This window comes from Lepidochelys kempii, chromosome 2 (genome assembly GCF_965140265.1).
Source record: "Lepidochelys kempii isolate rLepKem1 chromosome 2, rLepKem1.hap2, whole genome shotgun sequence".
NCBI lineage: Eukaryota > Metazoa > Chordata > Testudines > Cheloniidae > Lepidochelys > Lepidochelys kempii.
The window spans coordinates 84,935,176-84,955,398 of record NC_133257.1 but is presented as its reverse complement, the minus strand read 5'-3'; the positions used below and the strand labels follow the sequence as shown (position 1 = coordinate 84,955,398).

The 20,223-nt window shown below is 41.4% G+C and overlaps 1 protein-coding gene across 6 annotated transcripts in view; it reads right to left on the bottom strand.

Annotated features, from left to right (window-relative positions):
* The window catches only part of NDC80 (NDC80 kinetochore complex component), a 34,073-nt gene that overhangs the window by 11,020 nt on the left and 2,830 nt on the right, over positions 1-20,223 (bottom strand). For 4 of the 6 annotated variants that reach the window (XM_073331454.1, XM_073331450.1, XM_073331449.1 and 1 more), the window contains exons 2-10: positions 18,373-18,483; positions 13,096-13,182; positions 11,743-11,866; positions 11,432-11,601; positions 9,524-9,626; positions 8,542-8,628; positions 4,439-4,532; positions 2,929-3,035; positions 10-154 (exon numbers count right to left, since the gene is read on the bottom strand). In XM_073331454.1, the coding sequence (XP_073187555.1) occupies positions 10-154; positions 2,929-3,035; positions 4,439-4,532; positions 8,542-8,628; positions 9,524-9,626; positions 11,432-11,601; positions 11,743-11,866; positions 13,096-13,182; positions 18,373-18,473 (1,018 nt within the window). In that variant the 5' untranslated portion in view covers positions 18,474-18,483. The remainder of the gene's footprint in view (positions 1-9; positions 155-2,928; positions 3,036-4,438; positions 4,533-8,541; positions 8,629-9,523; positions 9,627-11,431; positions 11,602-11,742; positions 11,867-13,095; positions 13,183-18,372; positions 18,484-20,223) is intronic. The other 2 variants (XM_073331452.1, XM_073331453.1) reach the window with 1 other exon arrangement.

Here is a 20,223-nt window from a genome sequence, read left to right as displayed (position 1 = left end):
CTTCCTCACCTGCTGTTTCAAGTTCCCCATTAATTCCTTTCACTTTCTGGTCAAGGATGGTTGCATGAGACTCCAGATTAACCATGTAAGCCTGATATTTCTGAACATCTGCTTGCAAAGAAGATTTCAGTTTTTTCAATGACACTAAACGATCCTTTTGTGGGGAGGAGAAGGGGGGGAAAAAAAAACACCAACCTCTCACTTAGAGAATTTGTAGAAATAAAATCATTTTTACTTTCTATGCAGGACTGTGCCGTGACGACAAGAAGCTTTGTTAGGCTGATGAAGTTTTCCTTTATACTCGCTCCCTCTTTTTAGCAGTTGACTTGCCCAAAGCCTTAGGCATTCCCAACAGCTTTATTAACCTCAAACATTTCAATCCAAAAGCCTCTGATACTTTTGTTTGTATCACAACAACACTTAAAAGCCTGTATCAAGGATAAGGGCCCAGTAGTGCTAGGCACTGAACAACAAGCAATAAGCTAGTTCCACCTCAGAGAACTTGCAATTTAGGGTTATGACAAGACAACAGATGGTGGAAACAGGGGAGAGGGGACAACAGTAAAACAAGCACATTTTGAACAGGAGAAGTACAGAAACTCCTCACTTAAAGTCCTCCCGGTTAATGTTGTTTCCTTATTACCTTGCTGATCTATTAGGGAACATGCTCATTTAAAGTTGCGCAATGCTCCCTTATAACGTTGTTTGGCAGCCACCTGCTTTGTCCACTGCGTGCAGAAAGAGTAGCCCGTTGGAGCTAGCCGCGGGGGGGTGGGGTGGAGGGGGTGGGGACAGGGGCTTGGAACCAGGGTGGATCGGCAACCCCCCTAAATTCCCAGTGTAGCAGCCACCCAGCAGGCTATCAATTGCCAGGCAGTTCAACTGTCCCTCCCCCCACTGCCATGTGCTGCTCCTGCCCTCTGCCTTGGAGCTGCTCCCAGGAGCCTACTGCTTGCTGTGCGGGGAGGTGAGGGGGTGTGCTAATGTCAGGGGGTAAAGGAGCGGGACATGGCAGGACAGGGGTCAGGGAGCTTGCTGGCAGCAGCTGCTGTCTCAACTTGCTGATCTACTTAAAAAGGCAATGTACTTAGAGTGGAGTCAGCATACTTAAAGGGGCAATACACGTCTCTCTCTCTCATACATGGTGTGTGTCTCTGTCTGCCATGCTGTCACCCCTCCCTCCATTTGTGCTGCCTTGTAGAGCATGAGGCTACATTAACAACGTGTTAACCCTTGAGGGCTCAGCCTAGTGCTAGTTCATCATTTAGCAGTAAGGTGTTCCCTGGGAAATATTCCTCTTCCACCCTTTGACTCCACCACCTCAATCAAGCTTCACAATCATCATTGCTGTGTTCTGTATTAAATTGTTTAAAAAACTTATATTGTGTGTATATATATATAAAAAAATATAAAATATAGTCTTTTGTCTGGCGAAAAAAATTTCCCTGGAACCTATTTACAATAATTCTTATGGGGAAATTGGATTCGCTTAACATTGTTTCACTTAAAGTAGCATTTTTCAGGAACATAATTACAACGTTAAAGCGGCAAAGAGTCCTCTGGCACCTTATAGACTAACAGACGTATGGGAGCATAAGCTTTCGTGAGTGAATACTCACTTCGTCAGATGCATGTCGTGGAAATTTCCAGAGGCAGGTATAAATATGCAAGCAAGAATCAGGCTAGGGATAACGAGGTTAGCTCAATCAGGGAGGATGAAGCCCTCTTCTAGCAGTTGATGTGTGAACACCAAGGGAGGAGAAACTGCTTTTGTAGTTGGCTAGCCATTGACAGTCTTTGTTTAATCCTGAGCTGATTGTGTCAAATTTGCAAATGAACTGAAGCTCAGCAGTTTCTTTTTGAAGTCTGGTCCTGAAGTTTTTTTGCTGCAGGATGGCTACCTTTAAATCTGCTATTGTGTGTCCAGGGAGATTGAAACGTTCTGCTACAGGTTTTTGTACATTGCCATTCCTAATCTCTGATTTGTGTCCATTTATCCTTTTACGTAGGGACTGCCCAGTTTGGCCAATGTACATAGCAGAGGGGCATTGCTGGCACGTGATGGCGTAGATTACGTTGGTGGACGTGCAGGTGAATGAACCGGTGATGGTGTGGCTGATCTGGTCCTCATCCTCCCTGATTGAACTAACTTCGTTATCCCTAGCCTGATTCTTGCTTGCATATTTATACCTGCCTCTGAAAATTTCCACTACATGCATCCAACAAAGTGGGTATTCACCCACAAAAGCTTATGCTCCAATATGTCTGTTAGTCTATAAGGTGCCACAGGACTCTTTGCCGCTTTTACAGATCCAGACTAACATGGCTATCCCTCTGATACAACATTAAGTGAGGAGTTACTGTAGTCTCAGTTTCCCAGTTTCCTAGCTACTGAGCCAATTTATATTTCAGTATATTATATATATTTAAAATACTTAAACTGACTTTTCAAATACGCAATGCTTTCTTACAAAACAAACATTTTGATAAGTTGCTGCCACTTGTCCCATACTCTTCTCCCCCCAAAACCCTCTAGATATTAAGTCCTTGGAGAGAAATCCTGTTGGATAAACAGTGCTTAGAATTACATTGGCTAAACTGTGAACATTGCAAAGTCTTCCATTATTTGAAAGTATCTACACAATACCTAACTGTGACTCAAGCCTTCCCAATAAAATGTTTTATATTGCATAGATATAGAGCAAATGATATCCAGGGCCAGCGTGAGTCACTTGGAACATCTGAAGGAATATTTACATTTTATTCTAGCATGAAATAGCCACATCAGTTTGCCCGTCTTACTGTTGTGTTATCAATGCTTTGCTATGGAAATATTATTTCCAAGGAATGTGAGCGGGGACCCGGAATATCAATATAAATCAAGTTAAAAAACAGCTCCCCTTCACTTATTTGGGTATATTTACTAACCGGCTCACTTTCCCTTTCTTTTTCTAGTCTTGCAATCTCTTCTTGCAACCTTTTATTTTCTGCTGCTAGAGCCTCCACCTGGAATTCATCTACATTAAACAAATCCTCTGCAAGGAAACAAAAAAAGGTTAGACTGCTCTCGTAAAACATCAACAGCCATACTGCATAATACCAATGCAGTTGCTTTTATTATAGCACACCAGACACCCAGGCTTTGAATAGACACACTTATCAAAAGGTTATAATTTTTATTTAATTCTTATCACACAATCTAGAACATAGACAAAAAAAAATATAAAATTAATCCAAGTGAGTTCTTGCCTATGTCAGATATATGCAGAAGCTCTACCATGTGGCGAGTTCCAGTAAACAGGGATTCTCAAACTTTTTGAAATGATTACTACACATAATTGTAGTAGAATGTTCACCTCATGAACCAAGTCCCTCAAAACTTCTCAAGTATAGCCCCATTTGTGACTGTGCAATATGTTACTTATGTAAAAACTGTGATAAATGTGGGGGGAAATGGTCACTTACTCACTCTGCTCCTCTAACAATGATTCTCTTCTTTTCCTCCCAGGTGCCTCCCAACAATTTGATTTGTCCCTTCCCTTGCTCCTTGCACATGCTGGACAGCTGCCTGGTTCTCTTTCCTTTTGAACTTTCCCCTCTCACTGATAACTCATGTCTCCTCTCCTACTAATGGCTCCATTAGCAGGCAACTCCAGTCCTATTGGTGGCTCTAGTCTGAGTGTGGCTCCTATGTAAACAGCAGCCACTGAGGGACTGAGTGAGATTGTCTCCTTGTTTTCAGCGGTTTCGACAGGCTCTCTGTTGGATGCCTGTAGAAGCAGGTGAAAACAGGGAGCTGCACCATACAACTTGCCAACACTCTGCAGACCATCAGCAAGTACTTCACAGGTCAGTTTGAGAAGCTCTGCAATACAGTGTGGAACCATACAGGCCCTGAAAAGAGACTGCAGAAGTGGAACCTTCTTACTCATCTGATCTGCTGTCTATATGTATTCAGTCACATCTGCATCTTTTAGTGAGAAAAGGAACTTTGTATTGCCTTTTATTTGTCAGCCCTGCTGAGCCAGAGGTAAGAATGAGCAGCAAATGCTATTTCATCTGTGCATCAACAGCATTGCATAATGCATTCCAATAACTTACACCCATACAACACCACTGATAACACAGGATTGCACGAGTATTGCTGAGGGCATAGGGTGACCAGCCTGTATTACTGGGGATGATACATAAGATGAAGACAACCTCATCTGACTCTCAGAGCCCAGGCTGAGTTTGCATGGTTGGCAGTTTGGAGGGGGGAAAAAATCCATCCTTTTATTTTCATATCTAATTTGCAAACAAGAGAGAAATATGGAATCAACCTTTTAGTTACAACTAGGCACTTTACAGAGAAGAATTTCACTTTTAATTGAAACAATTTATGGCCAAATATAGACTAACTCCTTCCCCCCTCGACACACACACACACACAACTTACTTAGCTTTGACTGCACTTCTGCATCAAACTCCTCAAAAGTGTCTCCACCCTTCATGAAGTGCTCATAGCACTTTACAGTGTAGTCCATAAAGAGCTGAAAATACAATTTAAAAAACTTGCATAAAGGAAAGCCAAAAGCTTCTAAGCATCTGGATATCCAGTTCCATCCCGCAAGTGGAATTAAACTGAACATTTTAATCAAAAAGATCTGTTATCAGTTTATTTACTAAGCACTGTCCATGCGCTCAACTCTTTACAATACAGACAGACGGGGTCTGGCCCAAGGGATTTACATTCTAAATTAAAAAACAGAATACAGTTCATACTTACTATACACCAACTGATCAGATGACCATTAACTCTTAGAACTGTTTGTTTTAATCCTGTTAGGATATTTTTAAATAGTTTGAATGAAGATAGCATAACTATATGGTACATAGGAAAGAAACTATTCTAAGTATAAAAAAGAAGGTACAAAGATGAGAATGCAGAAGAATACAAAAAGTATGGTGAGAGGCAATGGAGTGAAAACAAGAACAGGATGAAAATAAAGTGATGTAAGCCAGAGCAGAGTTCAGAGGTTTGAAGGCAAGGTCCAAAAACTTGACTTTCAGATAGCAAATGAAAGGATTTAAATAGGGACTTATATGGTACATCAGAGGAATGAGGGGAAATTTTTTTGAAGCAGCATTCTGCATGGCCTGGAGGAGAGCAAAGAGAGAAACCAGCAAGGTGTACAGTAAATGAGGCAGAATGGATGAGGATTCAATGGTACATAATGGGGAAGAGGAAAGATTAGAGGCAAAAGGATGAGTTCAGTTTGAGCTGAAGAGGAAGAGGAGAAGGAGTAATAGTCATCAACCAAAATGCTCAAGAAATTTGGGCAAAAACAAGAAGTGAGCATGGAGAGCAAAGCATGAAGAGAAAAACCATATAAGAGTGAATCCAAGTGGGAGGAGTAATCAACCACATTAACAAAAGAGGAGTCTAGGCAAGCAGCTTTTTGGTGTGGCTATGAGGTCTTTGGTGACCTTGATAAGACATTTAAATGGTGCAGTAGAACTGGATTTAAGGGAATTAAAGACAGAAAGAATAGATTGTGTATTCAATTGAATTTAGATGCAAAGGAGAAGGGAGGAAGCTGATGTGGTATTTGCAGAGGTAAGTGCGGACAAAAAAGTCTATTTTTTGGTGGTTTTGTTTGTTTTAAAAATAAGATGTATGAGGGATGATCTGATATAGTCCCCTGACAGATGATGTAGCCTGTATTGTTGGGCAGGGTGTCCATGTAATCCAGGAATCCCCAAAGATTGTAATCGGTTAGCAATTTTAAACTGCAGTTCTCTCAAGAGCAACTGAAAGTGGTATTGTGTGTCTTTTGTTTGTACGTTAACTCCAGCTCATATTTGTTCAGTTTACAGAGGTTTTATATTTTAAACAGTTTTTTCCATTGCAACTGCCAGCCCTGCAACCTCACCCCAGGATCCAAAATTCATCCAAGGTTCTTTCTTGCTTGTACATCACTGCTCATAACAATTCTATAGGTCCAATTATGCCCTCTGTCAAACTGTGCAACCCCACTGAAAAGTACTGCATAGCTTTAACTCAGGGCAGAACTTTTATTACTGATGATAAGAGGAGGAAAGAATGAAGCTTGGTTTTTAGATCTGGGGTTAGGTTGTAGGGCTAGCAGCTAGAAATAGTTTTACTCAGTTTTAATGTAAAAATGAAGATCTGAACTGGCAACATTTGTGACTAAAGGACCTCTTGATGCCAACTGGCAGAGGGCCTGGGATAAAGGGATCCCCTGGGTTCACCAAAAGAATTTCATGTAAGGTCTCTAATGAAAGCCAGTCCACTGGTCATCATAATCATTGACAGATGTACATACAGGAAATATGTGAGGAATTATGAATATATGCTGAAAATTATGTTGTATAGGTCTGGTAGTTAAAGGCAGATCACTAAGGATACAGTACCTGGAGACAAACTTCTCCAGATAGAAGATGGGAGACACTTATCTCCCTGGTGGACCATTCAGTATCCAGTATCTCACAATAGAAGTCTATTAGCATACTGATTCAAATGCTAATGAAGAACTTATGGAGACTTTAGAAGAGAATTAACAGGAAGAGGTAAATGAGGATTAGGGTTGCCAATTTTGATTGGATGTATTCCGGGAGGTTTCATCACATGACAATCTTTAATTAAAGATTAATCTTTAATTAAAGATTAATCTTTAATTCCTGAAGTCTCCAGGACAACTCTGAAGGGTTGGCAACCCTAATGGGGATGGACAGTTGTGGGGAGTGGAAGGGAATGGAGAAGCAGGGTGGATAAGGAACCCTGTTTTCAGGTGAAAAAAAATCAAAGGTTTGGTCTGGTATATTTGGGGATGCAGACACACACCCTGGCATCTTTTAATCTGTGAAGTCAAGCTGCCAGTGGGCTTGATTTTATAAAAGGGAGATCTCAGCCATCCTGGCTGAAAATTCTTAAAAAGGACTTAGGGTAAGCTCTCCCACAGCAGAAAGAGTGAATTAGGTTTAGGTCTAGAAAGTCTGTTATGATTTTGTTTTGTGTGTAACCATATTTCCAATATTCTTACTACCATTTGAATCTTTATGATCAGAGAACAAACTTATTCTGGTTTTTCCTATACATATATCTGAGTGCTGTGGGTTAAGTGGGAAGGCAGGTAATCCTGGATTAAAACTAGTAAAATGGTGTGTACTATTCCCTTGGGAGCAGTGAATCTCAGAGTTCTGTGAGTGTTTAGTGGAATAGGGGCTGGGCACTCCAGAGGAATGCTTGAAAGACTTGGAGGTTGGCATGTGCCTATTGCTAACCTATGCAAAGATATTGAGGCCTAGGGAGGCCTGGAAGGCAGTGCTTGTGTTGCCAAAGGATGATGGAGTCAGGGAACCGATCTACATAAGGCACAGACAAGACTACTTCATGCTAAGGGCAGATGGTAGTGAGGTGCCGCACAATCCTGGGAAACGTCACCCCCATAAGAAAGAAACCCTACCTTTTTTAAATGGAGTTACTGTTCATAACAGTATTGCAATTTAATAAGAAAAGAATCAAGTTCCAAATATAGGAAATCTTTTGGACTTTGCCAAGAGAGGAAAATGAAAAGCAGGATGACAATCCTCTCTTCTCTCCTCCCCACCCCTCCTGAGGAGCAGAAGCACTGTGTGACAGAATCATAAAAACAAAGGATTCCTATTTTAAATTTAACAAACAGTTTCTATCCTGAAGTGGAACACTTAGACTATTAATCTGGTGTTAATCCACATTCAGGGAAGTAGTTTTAGCTGTAATTTACCAGTGCCCAGACAAAAGGAGGATGAGTGCCTTTCCTAAGAAATTTATTTTATTTTAAAAATTAATTTGGGTTGAGGTAAACAGTCCAGCCAATAATCGAGAAAATACAATAAAGCTTATGCTGCAGACATAACATAGTACAATCTTACAATTTTAAAAAAATAAGGAGACACTAGTACAAACTGTTACTTTCTTAAGCTAATTTACATTGTATTTATGATTTTGTGAAAAATAGCATTAAAGATGTAAGACTGACCAAGAAAACTGAAAGCCGAATTAAACTAGCTTAAGTTATACACATTGTCTTATGACAGTATACTTCAGAATCTAGGTCAGAGGTCCCCAAACTGTGGGGCGTGCCCCCTTAGGGGTGGAAAAACATTCAAGGGGGCATAGTGGGGCCAGGGGGGAAGAGAGGGAGCGCCACCCCATCCAGCTCTACTCTAACTCTGCTCTGGCCCTGCCCCCAGCCAGGATCCCGGCTTCCAGCCCCATCCCAAGCCTCGGCCCTCAACCGTAGTCCAGCTGCACCTCTGCACCCGGCCCCAGTCCTCACTCCTGCCCCCAGCCTCAGTCCTGTTTCTGGCCCCAGACCTGCCTCCAGCCTCAGCCTCTTTTACCCCTGTTGCCCCCCCCCCCCCCCCCCCCGGAACCACAGCCATGCCAGCCCTGGCTCGAGGGGTAGCGGGTAGGGGAGACACGACCCTGAAAATTGTGGGGACCACTGCTCTAGATGATCAGTTACTATAGTCACTGGTAAATTATTTTGGTACCTTATGATGTACAATTCCATCTTCTGTTTCTCCTTCCCAGGTCTGTCCTTCATCAAAGGGTGTGTTTTCCCTCATGGCAGAATACAACTAGAAGGGGAATTAATGGCATATGAAGTTAATAGTACTCCAGAGAATGCAGTCTGTGAAGACCTCTACCAGTTGCTGGATTACAGTATCACATTAATTTTAAGAAAAAGTCCATGGATGCAGAATTAGCATCACTGGACCAGTATCTCCTTTTTTTGGAGGTGGTTTCTAAATAGCAGCAGTGAAAATACCAAGTTTTGTTAGTTTAATTCTGCTGTTATGTTGCCAAGCTAAGTCTCGCAAGAGAGGCAAAAGAACTGTCTGGAGACTCCATATAACAAAATTGTATCATTTAACCTTCTGAATGTAAGCCAAATGTATCTTTGCAGCCATAAATACTGGAAGTTTTAGGGTTGGCTTTTCAAGAGTGCTCAAGACACAGGCATACACATCCCATTGTGGGACAGGTGTCCTGCATATTGAAAATCCCACCCTTACAGTTTAAATTTAATAAACTGAAGTAGATGGCCAAGGTCAACAGGAGCAAAAGGGAAGTTTCTCAGAAGCAAGTGGATTTTTCAAGCCCTATCTTACATTCCCCCTTTGAACTGAGTCTAGATTTTTTTAAGTGTTCATATATTTCATTTTTACTTACATGTAGGTACCTTGTTTTAGTGTAGGTATTAATCAACATCACAAGTTAGCTTAACAAGAAGTGTAAATATAAAATTAAAATCAAGTCATATGATATAGCATTATAAAAATAAGGCTAAAGTCTAGCTCCTATGTTACATCATCACTAACAATGTCATCTGGCAATTTTTTTTTTTTTGCTTTCTTATTGTAGTGTTTAGGCTACTTCAAAAGTCACTTAAGATACCTCTAACATTCTACCCTACAACAACACTCCATACATGAAAACAAATTTATTCTACTCAGTGAAGTCAGATAGTACCTTGACACAATCGATTAGCCAAACCAAAGCTGCTACAATCTGAGGCCAGGTGTGTGGAGCCCCCACTGTGTATATAGAGCTTTTTGACAATGCAAAGGGATACCTACAATGAAAAAGAATCAGAGCATTTTTCAAATAAAAGTTTTGTTCTGGTAAAAATACCCTGACTACACAAAATGGCATTCTTACATACACCTTGAGGCGAACCTTACCAATAAAAGCAAGGATGTGCTTCTACAGAGAAGCTACAGAAGAGCAAAATAGATTCTATTTTACATCATGCATAAAAAAAAAAAAAACAACAGCTAAGTTCCAAAAGCAGAATATTTCAGCTGGTGATGACAGGAGTTTAATGTCTTCTTGGAGTGAGGAGGTGGCGGTTTGTTGCATAGACAAGGGTAGTGCTGGAGCCAGAAGGGATGTCTTCAGACTATTCCCACAACTCCCATTTGCTCACCAGATTGCAAGACACATCCCTCCCTTTTTCCCTCTTTTTAGTCTGGTGCTGGGGGCAACTCTTGATCTTGACTCTCCTCTGCTGCTCTGCCTCCCCACCTGACATCTCCCCACTTGGAATGATTCTCCCCTTTCTCCTTTTTAGGCTATTTTGAGGAGAGAGACATGCACATCAGTGCTAGAAGGCAGGAGAGGGAGCTATTTAAATAGGTGCTAGGAAAGGAGACAGAGAGGCCTGGAAGGGAGGGTGATGAGGTGAGGAAGGAAAAAAGAATTCCAACATGTGAAGTACTGACCTATCTTTTCCCTCACTGTGGGATGTGGTAATGGTGCAGGCAGGTCTGAAGCCCATCCACTCCTAACCAACTGGCCAAGAGAAACAGAGGAAGAGCACCCAAGTCCCCACTAAATGAAATTCTCACTTCTGGGGCTCTCTAAATGCAAGACTGGCTTTCAAAAGTGGTTGTGAACTTAAGATCATATTATGAGGCAGAAATAGCATAGTTTTCAGATCCTAGGTTGAACTTACAGTGCTGGGAGCTAAATAAAACAACATCTGGAATCTGACCAAATTTGACATGCAAGTTACTGAGAAAGTTCATAAATATATAACACCTGGATGTTGCATTGCTAACTACAGACACAGTTTGGAAATCTTCTGAAATTGAATGTGTGGAAAAGTGAACCTTTTCTTCTGATTTTGGATTGCAGTATGCAAAATTAGTTTAGATTTATAGGGCAATGAGCTAAAAACGTTTTGCTGGTAAAGTGTGCCAAAGTGTTTTAAATGCAAATGTTCTTTAAACACCCAGATTCAGTTTTTTAAAAAAATGAATTATTTAAATCCATCTTCCAGCTCTGGAGACAAGTTTCTCAAACAGTCTTTTCATTACAAGAATCGTTACCATGTTTTGACAGCTACCCAGGATTGTATTCTGGTTACCTGGTCTCTAGTAAAATAGTCAGTTTCTCAGTATCACAAAGAAAGGCCATTAGAGAGCACCCTTCTTTTCAAAATTTCCACTAGATAACAGAAACCAAAGACCTCGCGTATTTGACATGGTGAGCATGCTTGACTCAAAGATATCAATATGAACTGAGGGTAATCATCACCTTGCTACCAGCACAAGGCACCTCACAGGATGAGTTAAATGCAATTCACACTTCCTCATGAAGTTGGAAATTTGGAGACTACCAACATTTAAGATTTTTTGAAAATGTTGGACCTACTACTATTTCCAAGCAACACCTAAGATTACTATTACAACAGCTAATTGTCCAGCTTGAGTGAAACGCACCCCAAAAAACCCTCTACATTCAACAAGCCACCTCCTAAACAAAACAAACAGGACCAACAACAATACTGGGGAGGGAGTTTAAACTACACAATTTTAAGTTTTACCATGCCCTTTTACATTAAGAAATTGACAAGAATGAATTCCTGATGCATACCCAAGCTCTTTAAAGATTCTGGGGATTTCCTCTTCAAACTTAGAATCGGGAAGCTCGTAAGGGCACAGGAAGCCATAGATAAAAGTGAAGATCTTTAGGAAGTCCTTAACAGATGGAGATTGGAGTGATTTCATGGAGACATTATGGGCATAACCATTCTCTACAAGAAACTGAGAAAAGACACATGCATATTACTAGTGTATGTAGGTAGATTCTAGACAAAAGCTAGGTTTGAGGCAAAGAAAAAAGGTAGATTTTGATTAACCCCATTTATGATTTAAACCAAACATTTAAAGAAAATAGCAAAATACCTCACAGAGCTGTCGGATACACTGCTGGATGAATGCCTTGTCATGAAGTGGCCTGGGATCCTTGATCTTTTCTGTACCAAACACACCATACTGACTGTTACGTGAACCTCCAGGACCACTAGTTCTAGAAACAAAAAGTTTAGATACCTGTAGACCATAACCGTAGTGTTCTTAAGCTTATTTACTTTTATTCACTTAATCACTTTTATTAAAGAATAATTACTCTGCTATGTCATTTGTATTCTGGAACAGGTTATCCACACGGAGTTATTCTGAAATAGTTATTGCAGAATAAGTTATTCTGCATTATCTATGCTAGTCAATGTCTCCATTTAGACAAAGCCTTAGTTTTAATACTAGTTGAATAACAACAGTTAATTGGACTAATAGCCAAAACAAACAGATATAAACCTTATCCTTAGATTTAAAATATAAATTCTCATCTTCCTTACCTTCATCCTATCACGGAAGTTTTTGGTGGTCCCCATCCTCTAGCTCAGGGGTCGGCAACCTATGGCATGCGTGCCAAAGACGGCACACGAGCAATTTTTAATGGCACTCTGCTGTCTGCCACGCACCTACTCTATGTGGACAGTTCCGGGACCCCAGACCGGCAGTGGGCTGAGCGGGGCTGGCAGCCGGGATCTTGGCTGGCAGGAGCCGGCGGACGGTACCCCAGACTGGCTGCGGGCTGAGCCACTCAGCCTACTGCTGGTCTGGGGTCCTGGCCGCAGGCCCTACTCAGCCTGTTGCCGGCCTAGGTGAACGGAACCCCAGGCCGGCAGGGGGCTGAGCGGGCCAGTGGTGTAAGATCAGCATTTTACATTTAATTTTAAATGAAGCTTCTTAAACATTTTGAAAACCTTGTTTACATACGACAATAGTTTATAGTTATATAATATATAGACTTATAGAGAGAGACCTTCTAAAAAACGTTAAAATGTATTATTGGCACGCGAAACCTTAAATTAAAGTGAATAAATGAAGACTTGGCACACCACTTCTAAAAGGTTGCCAACCCCTGCTCTACCTTATTATCCCCAACTCAGGTCTAACTGAGAAAAAAATTCATGTGGGAGCAGAGCAGTACAGCCCACTAAAGACTTTTCCCATTGCCTCTCCCCTTGCTGTGGCTTCTGAGGGGAGGTCAGTGATCTGCACAGGTGCATGATCTCTGTATTGCTCAACCCTTGTGAGGAGAGATAGAGCTATGAAGCTGCTCCTGCTCCAAAGTGCCCCAAATCCATTCTTCCCCCACCGAAATCTTTCTAGGGAAAACATAAATTGCAGAAATCTTTAAAAAGTAATTGAACAGCTTTTTAAATTTACTGCACAGAGCCCTGTCATCAATACCTTTTACCAAAGAAGCTGACTTTTCTTTCTGAGGTACCAGATGCAGGTTTACTCATACTCAGCTTCCCAAAGGTTGTTCTGTCTTGCCTTAAAAAAAAGGTTTGTGTAAGTTACTGATATTACAATAAGTTCACCTTTATGCTCACTTAAGAAAACTACAGCACATATTCATAGCAGAAGGCAAGTTAGACCAGGGTGTATGGATTTGTGTCACCGATTTAATCATGATTTAAAACAGCAAACCTCAGTTTAAATCATCGATTTTAATTGTGTTTTGCATTTGTACTTTTTAATTACTGTCCTAAAGAAAGGCTGATTTTCATTGATTGGTAACCATGAAAACATAAAGAAAAGGAGGACTTGTGGCACCTTAGAGACTAACCAATTTATTTGAGCATGAGCTTTCGTGAGCTACAGCTCACTTCATCAGATGTTTACCGTGGAAACTGCAGCAGACTTTATATACACACAGAAATCATGAAACAATACCTCCTCCCACCCCACTGTCCTGCTGGTAATAGCTTATCTAAAGTGATCAACAGGTGGGCCATTTCCAGCACAAATCCAGGTTTTCTCACCCTCCACCCCCCCACACAAATTCACTCTCCTGCTGGTGCTAGCCCATCCAAAGTGACAACTCTTTACATAATCAAGTCGGGCTATTTCCTGCATAGATCAAGGTTTTCTCACATCCCCCCCACCCCCATACACACACAAACTCACTCTCCTGCTGGTAATAGCTCATCTAAACTGACCATTCTCCAGGTTTAAATCCAAGTTAAACCAGAACATCTGGGGGGGGGGGGTAGGAAAAAACAAGAGGAAACAGGCTACCTTGCATAATGACTTAGCCACTCCCAGTCTCTATTTAAGCCTAAATTAATAGTATCCAATTTGCAAATGAATTCCAATTCAGCAGTTTCTCGCTGGAGTCTGGATTTGAAGTTTTTTTGTTTTAAGATAGCGACCTTCATGTCTGTGATTGCGTGACCAGAGAGATTGAAGTGTTCTCCGACTGGTTTATGAATGTTATAATTCTTGACATCTGATTTGTGTCCATTTATTCTTTTACGTAGAGACTGTCCAGTTTGACCAATGTACATGGCAGAGGGGCATTGCTGGCACATGATGGCATAGATCACATTGGTGGATGTGCAGGTGAACGAGCCTCTGATAGTGTGGCTGATGTTATTAGGCCCTGTGATGGTGTCCCCTGAATAGATATGTGGGCACAATTGGCAACGGGCTTTGTTGCAAGGATAAGTTCCTGGGTTAGTGGTTCTGTTGTGTGGTATGTGGTTGTTGGTGAGTATTTGCTTCAGGTTGCGGGGCTGTCTGTAGGCAAGGACTGGCCTGTCTCCCAAGACTTGTGAGAGTGTTGGGTCATCCTTTAGGATAGGTTGTAGATCCTTAATAATGCGTTGGAGGGGTTTTAGTTGGGGGCTGAAGGTGACGGCTAGTGGCGTTCTGTTATTTTCTTTGTTAGGCCTGTCCTGTAGTAGGTAACTTCTGGGAACTCTTCTGGCTCTATCAATCTGTTTCTTTACTTCTGCAGGTGGGTATTGTAGTTGTAAGAAAGCTTGACAGAGATCTTGTAGGTGTTTGTCTCTGTCTGAGGGGTTGGAGCAAATGCGGTTGTATCGCAGAGCTTGGCTGTAGACGATGGATCGTGTGGTGTGGTCAGGGTGAAAGCTGGAGGCATGCAGGTAGGAATAGCGGTCAGTAGGTTTACGGTATAGGGTGGTGTTTATGTGGCCATTGTTTATTAGCACTGTAGTGTCCAGGAAGTGGATCTCTTGTGTGGACTGGACCAGGCTGAGGTTGGTGGTGGGATGGAAATTGTTGAAATCATGGTGGAATTCCTCAAGGGCTTCTTTTCCATGGGTCCAGATGATGAAGATGTCATCAATATAGCGCAAGTAGAGTAGGGGCTTTAGGGGACGAGAGCTGAGGAAGCGTTGTTCTAAATCAGCCATAAAAATGTTGGCATACTGTGGGGCCATGCGGGTACCCATAGCAGTGCCGCTGATCTGAAGGTATACATTGTCCCCAAATGTGAAATAGTTATGGGTAAGGACAAAGTCACAAAGTTCAGCCACCAGGTTAGCCGTGACATTATCGGGGATAGTGTTCTTGACGGCTTGTAGTCCATCTTTGTGTGGAATGTTGGTGTAGAGGGCTTCTACATCCATAGTAGCCAGGATGGTGTTATCAGGAAGATCACCGATGGATTGAAGTTTCCTCAGGAAGTCAGTGGTGTCTCGAAGGTAGCTGGGAGTGCTGGTAGCGTAGGGCCTGAGGAGGGAGTCTACATAGCCAGACAATCCTGCTGTCAGGGTGCCAATGCCTGAGATGATGGGGCGCCCAGGATTTCCAGGTTTATGGATCTTGGGTAGTAGATAGAATATCCCAGGTCGGGGTTCCAGGGGTGTGTCTGTGCGGATTTGATCTTGTGCTTTTTCAGGAAGTTTCTTGAGCAAATGCTGTAGTTGCTTTTGGTAACTCTCAGTGGGATCATAGGGTAATGGCTTGTAGAAACTCGTGTTGGAGAGCTGCCGAGCAGCCTCTTGTTCATATTCCGACCTATTCATGATGACAACAGCACCTCCTTTGTCAGCCTTTTTGATTATGATGTCAGAGTTGTTTCTGAGGCTGTGGATGGCATTGCGTTCCGCATGGCTGAGGTTATGGGGCAAGTGATGCTGCTTTTCCACAATTTCAGCCCGTGCACGTCGGCGGAAGCACTCTATGTAGAAGTCCAGTCTGCTGTTTCGACCTTCAGGAGGAGTCCATCTAGAATCCCTCTTTCTGTAGTGTTGGCAGGGAGACCTCTGTGGATTAGTATGTTGTTCAGAGGTATTTTGGAAATATTCCTTGAGACGGAGACGTCGAAAATAGGATTCTAGGTCACCACAGAACTGTATCATGTTCGTGGGGGTGGAGGGGCAGAAGGAGAGTCCCCGAGATAAGTCTTGGGAGACAGGCCAGTCCTTGCCTACAGACAGCCCCGCAACCTGAAGCAAATACTCACCAACAACCACATACCACACAACAGAACCACTAACCCAGGAACTTATCCTTGCAACAAAGCCCGTTGCCAATTGTGCCCACATATCTATTCAGGGGACACCATCACAGGGCCTAATAACATCAGCCACACTATCAGAGGCTCGTTCACCTGCACATCCACCAATGTGATCTATGCCATCATGTGCCAGCAATGCCCCTCTGCCATGTACATTGGTCAAACTGGACAGTCTCTACGTAAAAGAATAAATGGACACAAATCAGATGTCAAGAATTATAACATTCATAAACCAGTCGGAGAACACTTCAATCTCTCTGGTCACGCAATCACAGACATGAAGGTCGCTATCTTAAAACAAAAAAACTTCAAATCCAGACTCCAGCGAGAAACTGCTGAATTGGAATTCATTTGCAAATTGGATACTATTAATTTAGGCTTAAATAGAGACTGGGAGTGGCTAAGTCATTATGCAAGGTAGCCTGTTTCCTCTTGTTTTTTCCTACCCCCCCCCCCCAGATGTTCTGGTTTAACTTGGATTTAAACCTGGAGAATGGTCAGTTTAGATGAGCTATTACCAGCAGGAGAGTGAGTTTGTGTGTGTATGGGGGTGGGGGGGATGTGAGAAAACCTTGATCTATGCAGGAAATAGCCCGACTTGATTATGTAAAGAGTTGTCACTTTGGATGGGCTAGCACCAGCAGGAGAGTGAATTTGTGTGGGGGGGTGGAGGGTGAGAAAACCTGGATTTGTGCTGGAAATGGCCCACCTGTTGATCACTTTAGATAAGCTATTACCAGCAGGACAGTGGGGTGGGAGGAGGTATTGTTTCATGATTTCTGTGTGTATATAAAGTCTGCTGCAGTTTCCACGGTAAACATCTGATGAAGTGAGCTGTAGCTCACGAAAGCTCATGCTCAAATAAATTGGTTAGTCTCTAAGGTGCCACAAGTCCTCCTTTTCTTTTTGCGAATACAGACTAACACGGCTGTTCCTCTGAAACATGAAAACATACTGATTTACAACTAAATATAACCTTTAGAATAAATATGCTGCTGCTTTTTGTTACCAGGAGGATACAAAATGCCTATATACATTTATTTATGCAATTATATAGCTTTAGGTACATTTACTCAGATTCTTAAATTTGACATTTTTTATTATGTTAGAAATGGTGAATGATATTTATTAGATGAACTTTGTACTTGCAATATGTGTGAAGGTCTACTTGGGTGTAAATTCAAATTCAGTTTAAAATGCACAAAACCGGCATTCACTTTTTTATTAAATAAAACCACTTTAAATATGCTGGGTATACAAGAAAAAAAAACATAAAAAAATATTAACATGATTTGCGTTTAAAACTGACTTATTAAAAAAGGAAGTATTATCTGTAGTTAATGAATTGAATTGATTGTTTCTGGTCACTGTGTCCTGCAAGATTTTAGAACTAATAGAGATCCTCTCACGCCAAGCTTTTATTTTTAGATTGGGAAAGGAAGACAAGCTTTCTGGGTTCAGTGCCCATCTGGTTTCTTAATGCTGAACTAGTTGAATAAACTGAAATGAAGAAAACATTCTCTCTACAGTGCACCTGCAGAAAAGGCAACTGCTACTTCAACAAGCACTGGTTCCGGGTACTTACCCAGTGACAAACCACAGAACTGGTGGAACATTCTTTAAAAACTGGCAACAAACACATATTGCTTAGAATTATTTTTTGCATTTAATTTAAATGATTGTAATAGAGTATAATAAATAAAGGCATTAGCACAGATTGATAATTTTAAATTGATTTTTAAAAAATAAACCTGTACTTAAATTTTAAAAAAATCAGATTTTTTTTTTTTAAAAAAGCACCAATTTTTATCCACCCTGAGCTAGACTAAGCATTTTAGAATTACAGCTTCTTGGTGCTGCTGACCAATTAAATATATTGTTTGGAGACTGCCACTTGTATAAAACCACTGCTGCCAGATGTTCTGTACTTGATAATGCAACAACAACAACAAAAGTTAAAATATGACATTTTAGTCACTTGAAAGCCAGGAAATTAAAGTTTTAGCTCCCAAAGTATCATACATTGACCATATTTGCATGCACACATAAATTATGGCATTAAAGTTAACACCATCACACAACTTGTTGTTTATGGATCTGACCCTACAGAGACTTAGACATGCTTAACCCAATGGGATTAACAATTAACTTTGTGAAAATCCACTCTGAATGACTTGATCAGTGACACTTACGCCTGTGGTGTCTGAAGACCCATCTTGTTGGTATCCTGTACTCTCAGAGGCATCATGGATTGTCGACTACTGCTACCAGTGGTACTCGAGCTGCGCCGCATTGTGATTAAACTACAAGGCAAATTATAGGTTTCAGAGGAACAGCCGTGTTAGTCTGTATTCGCAAAAAGAAAAGGAGTACTTGTGGCACCTTAGAGACTAACCAATTTATTTGAGCATGAGCTTTCGTGAGCTACAGCTCACTTCATCAGATGTTTACCGTGGAAACTGCAGCAGACTTTATATACACACAGAAATCATGAAACAATACCTCCTCCCACCCCACTGTCCTGCTGGTAATAGCTTATCTAAAGTGATCAACAGGTGGGCCATTTCCAGCACAAATCCAGGTTTTCTCACCCTCCACCCCCCCACACAAATTCACTCTCCTGCTGGTGCTAGCCCATCCAAAGTGACAACTCTTTACATAATCAAGTCGGGCTATTTCCTGCATAGATCAAGGTTTTCTCACATCCCCCCCACCCCCATACACACACAAACTCACTCTCCTGCTGGTAATAGCTCATCTAAACTGACCATTCTCCAGGTTTAAATCCAAGTTAAACCAGAACATCTGGGGGGGGGGGGGTAGGAAAAAACAAGAGGAAACAGGCTACCTTGCATAATGACTTAGCCACTCCCAGTCTCTATTTAAGCCTAAATTAATAGTATCCAATTTGCAAATGAATTCCAATTCAGCAGTTTCTCGCTGGAGTCTGGATTTGAAGTTTTTTTGTTTTAAGATAGCGACCTTCATGTCTGTGATTGCGTGACCAGAGAGATTGAAGTGTTCTCCGACTGGTTTATGAATGTTATAATTCTTGACATCTGATTTGTGTCCATTTGAATTATGTTGGTATTAGAGGAAAGTCACAGTGTCAAGGAACATCATCCTTCTTGTAACATCACAGCCAATATGTGCAGAGGCTGGATTGAACTAGGGTGGGTTGGTATCTTGGACCAGCAATTATCTGATGGCCCTATCATTCCCGAAGAAATTGAAGTTTTGTATAATAAAAGAAATAGTAAGTAAGCCTCCCAAATGTATACTGTCTGAGAACTCCAGATAGAGACTGAAACAAAAGCTTTATGAAAGGGATGACCTGCCCGATTCACCTTAGTGATGCTCTAACTCTGAAGGCCACTAATAACAGCATTAAAACATTTAAAGGAACTATTTCACCAGTGTTATATGCAGTGTTAGCTCCAGGATATTAGAGAGACAAGGTGGGTGAGGTAATATCTTTTATTAGACCAACTTCCGCTGGTGAAAGAGAAAAGTTTTTGATCTACTCAGAGCTCTTCTTCAGGTCAGGGAAAATTAATCTGAGCGTCAGAGCAGAATATAAAGAGGAATAGATTGGAGAGATCAGATATGGATTGACTGCTTTGTGAAAAGTGTTCACCTATGGGTGATAGGGTATTTTTCTCTTATTTTTCTGAGAGAGTTAATTTGAGAGTGTAGTGATTGCCTAGTTTCACCCACATTGTTGTTGTTGGGGCATTTGATGCACTGGATGAAGTACACCACATATTGTGATAGGCATCTGTAGGACATATTTCAGAGTAGCAGCCGTGTTAGTCTGTATTCGCAAAAAGAAAAGGAGTACTTGTGGCACCTTAGAGACTAACACATTTATTTGAGCATAAGCTTTCGTGAGCTACAGCTCACTTCATCAGATGCATTCGAAAACTACTCCTTTTCTTTTTGTAGGACATATGGATCTTGAAAGAAATGTTATGGGTGAGAATGGTGATTGATCATTGTAGTAGGGGAGTTATGTCTGCAAGTTTTTTATCTGTTATTCTGGC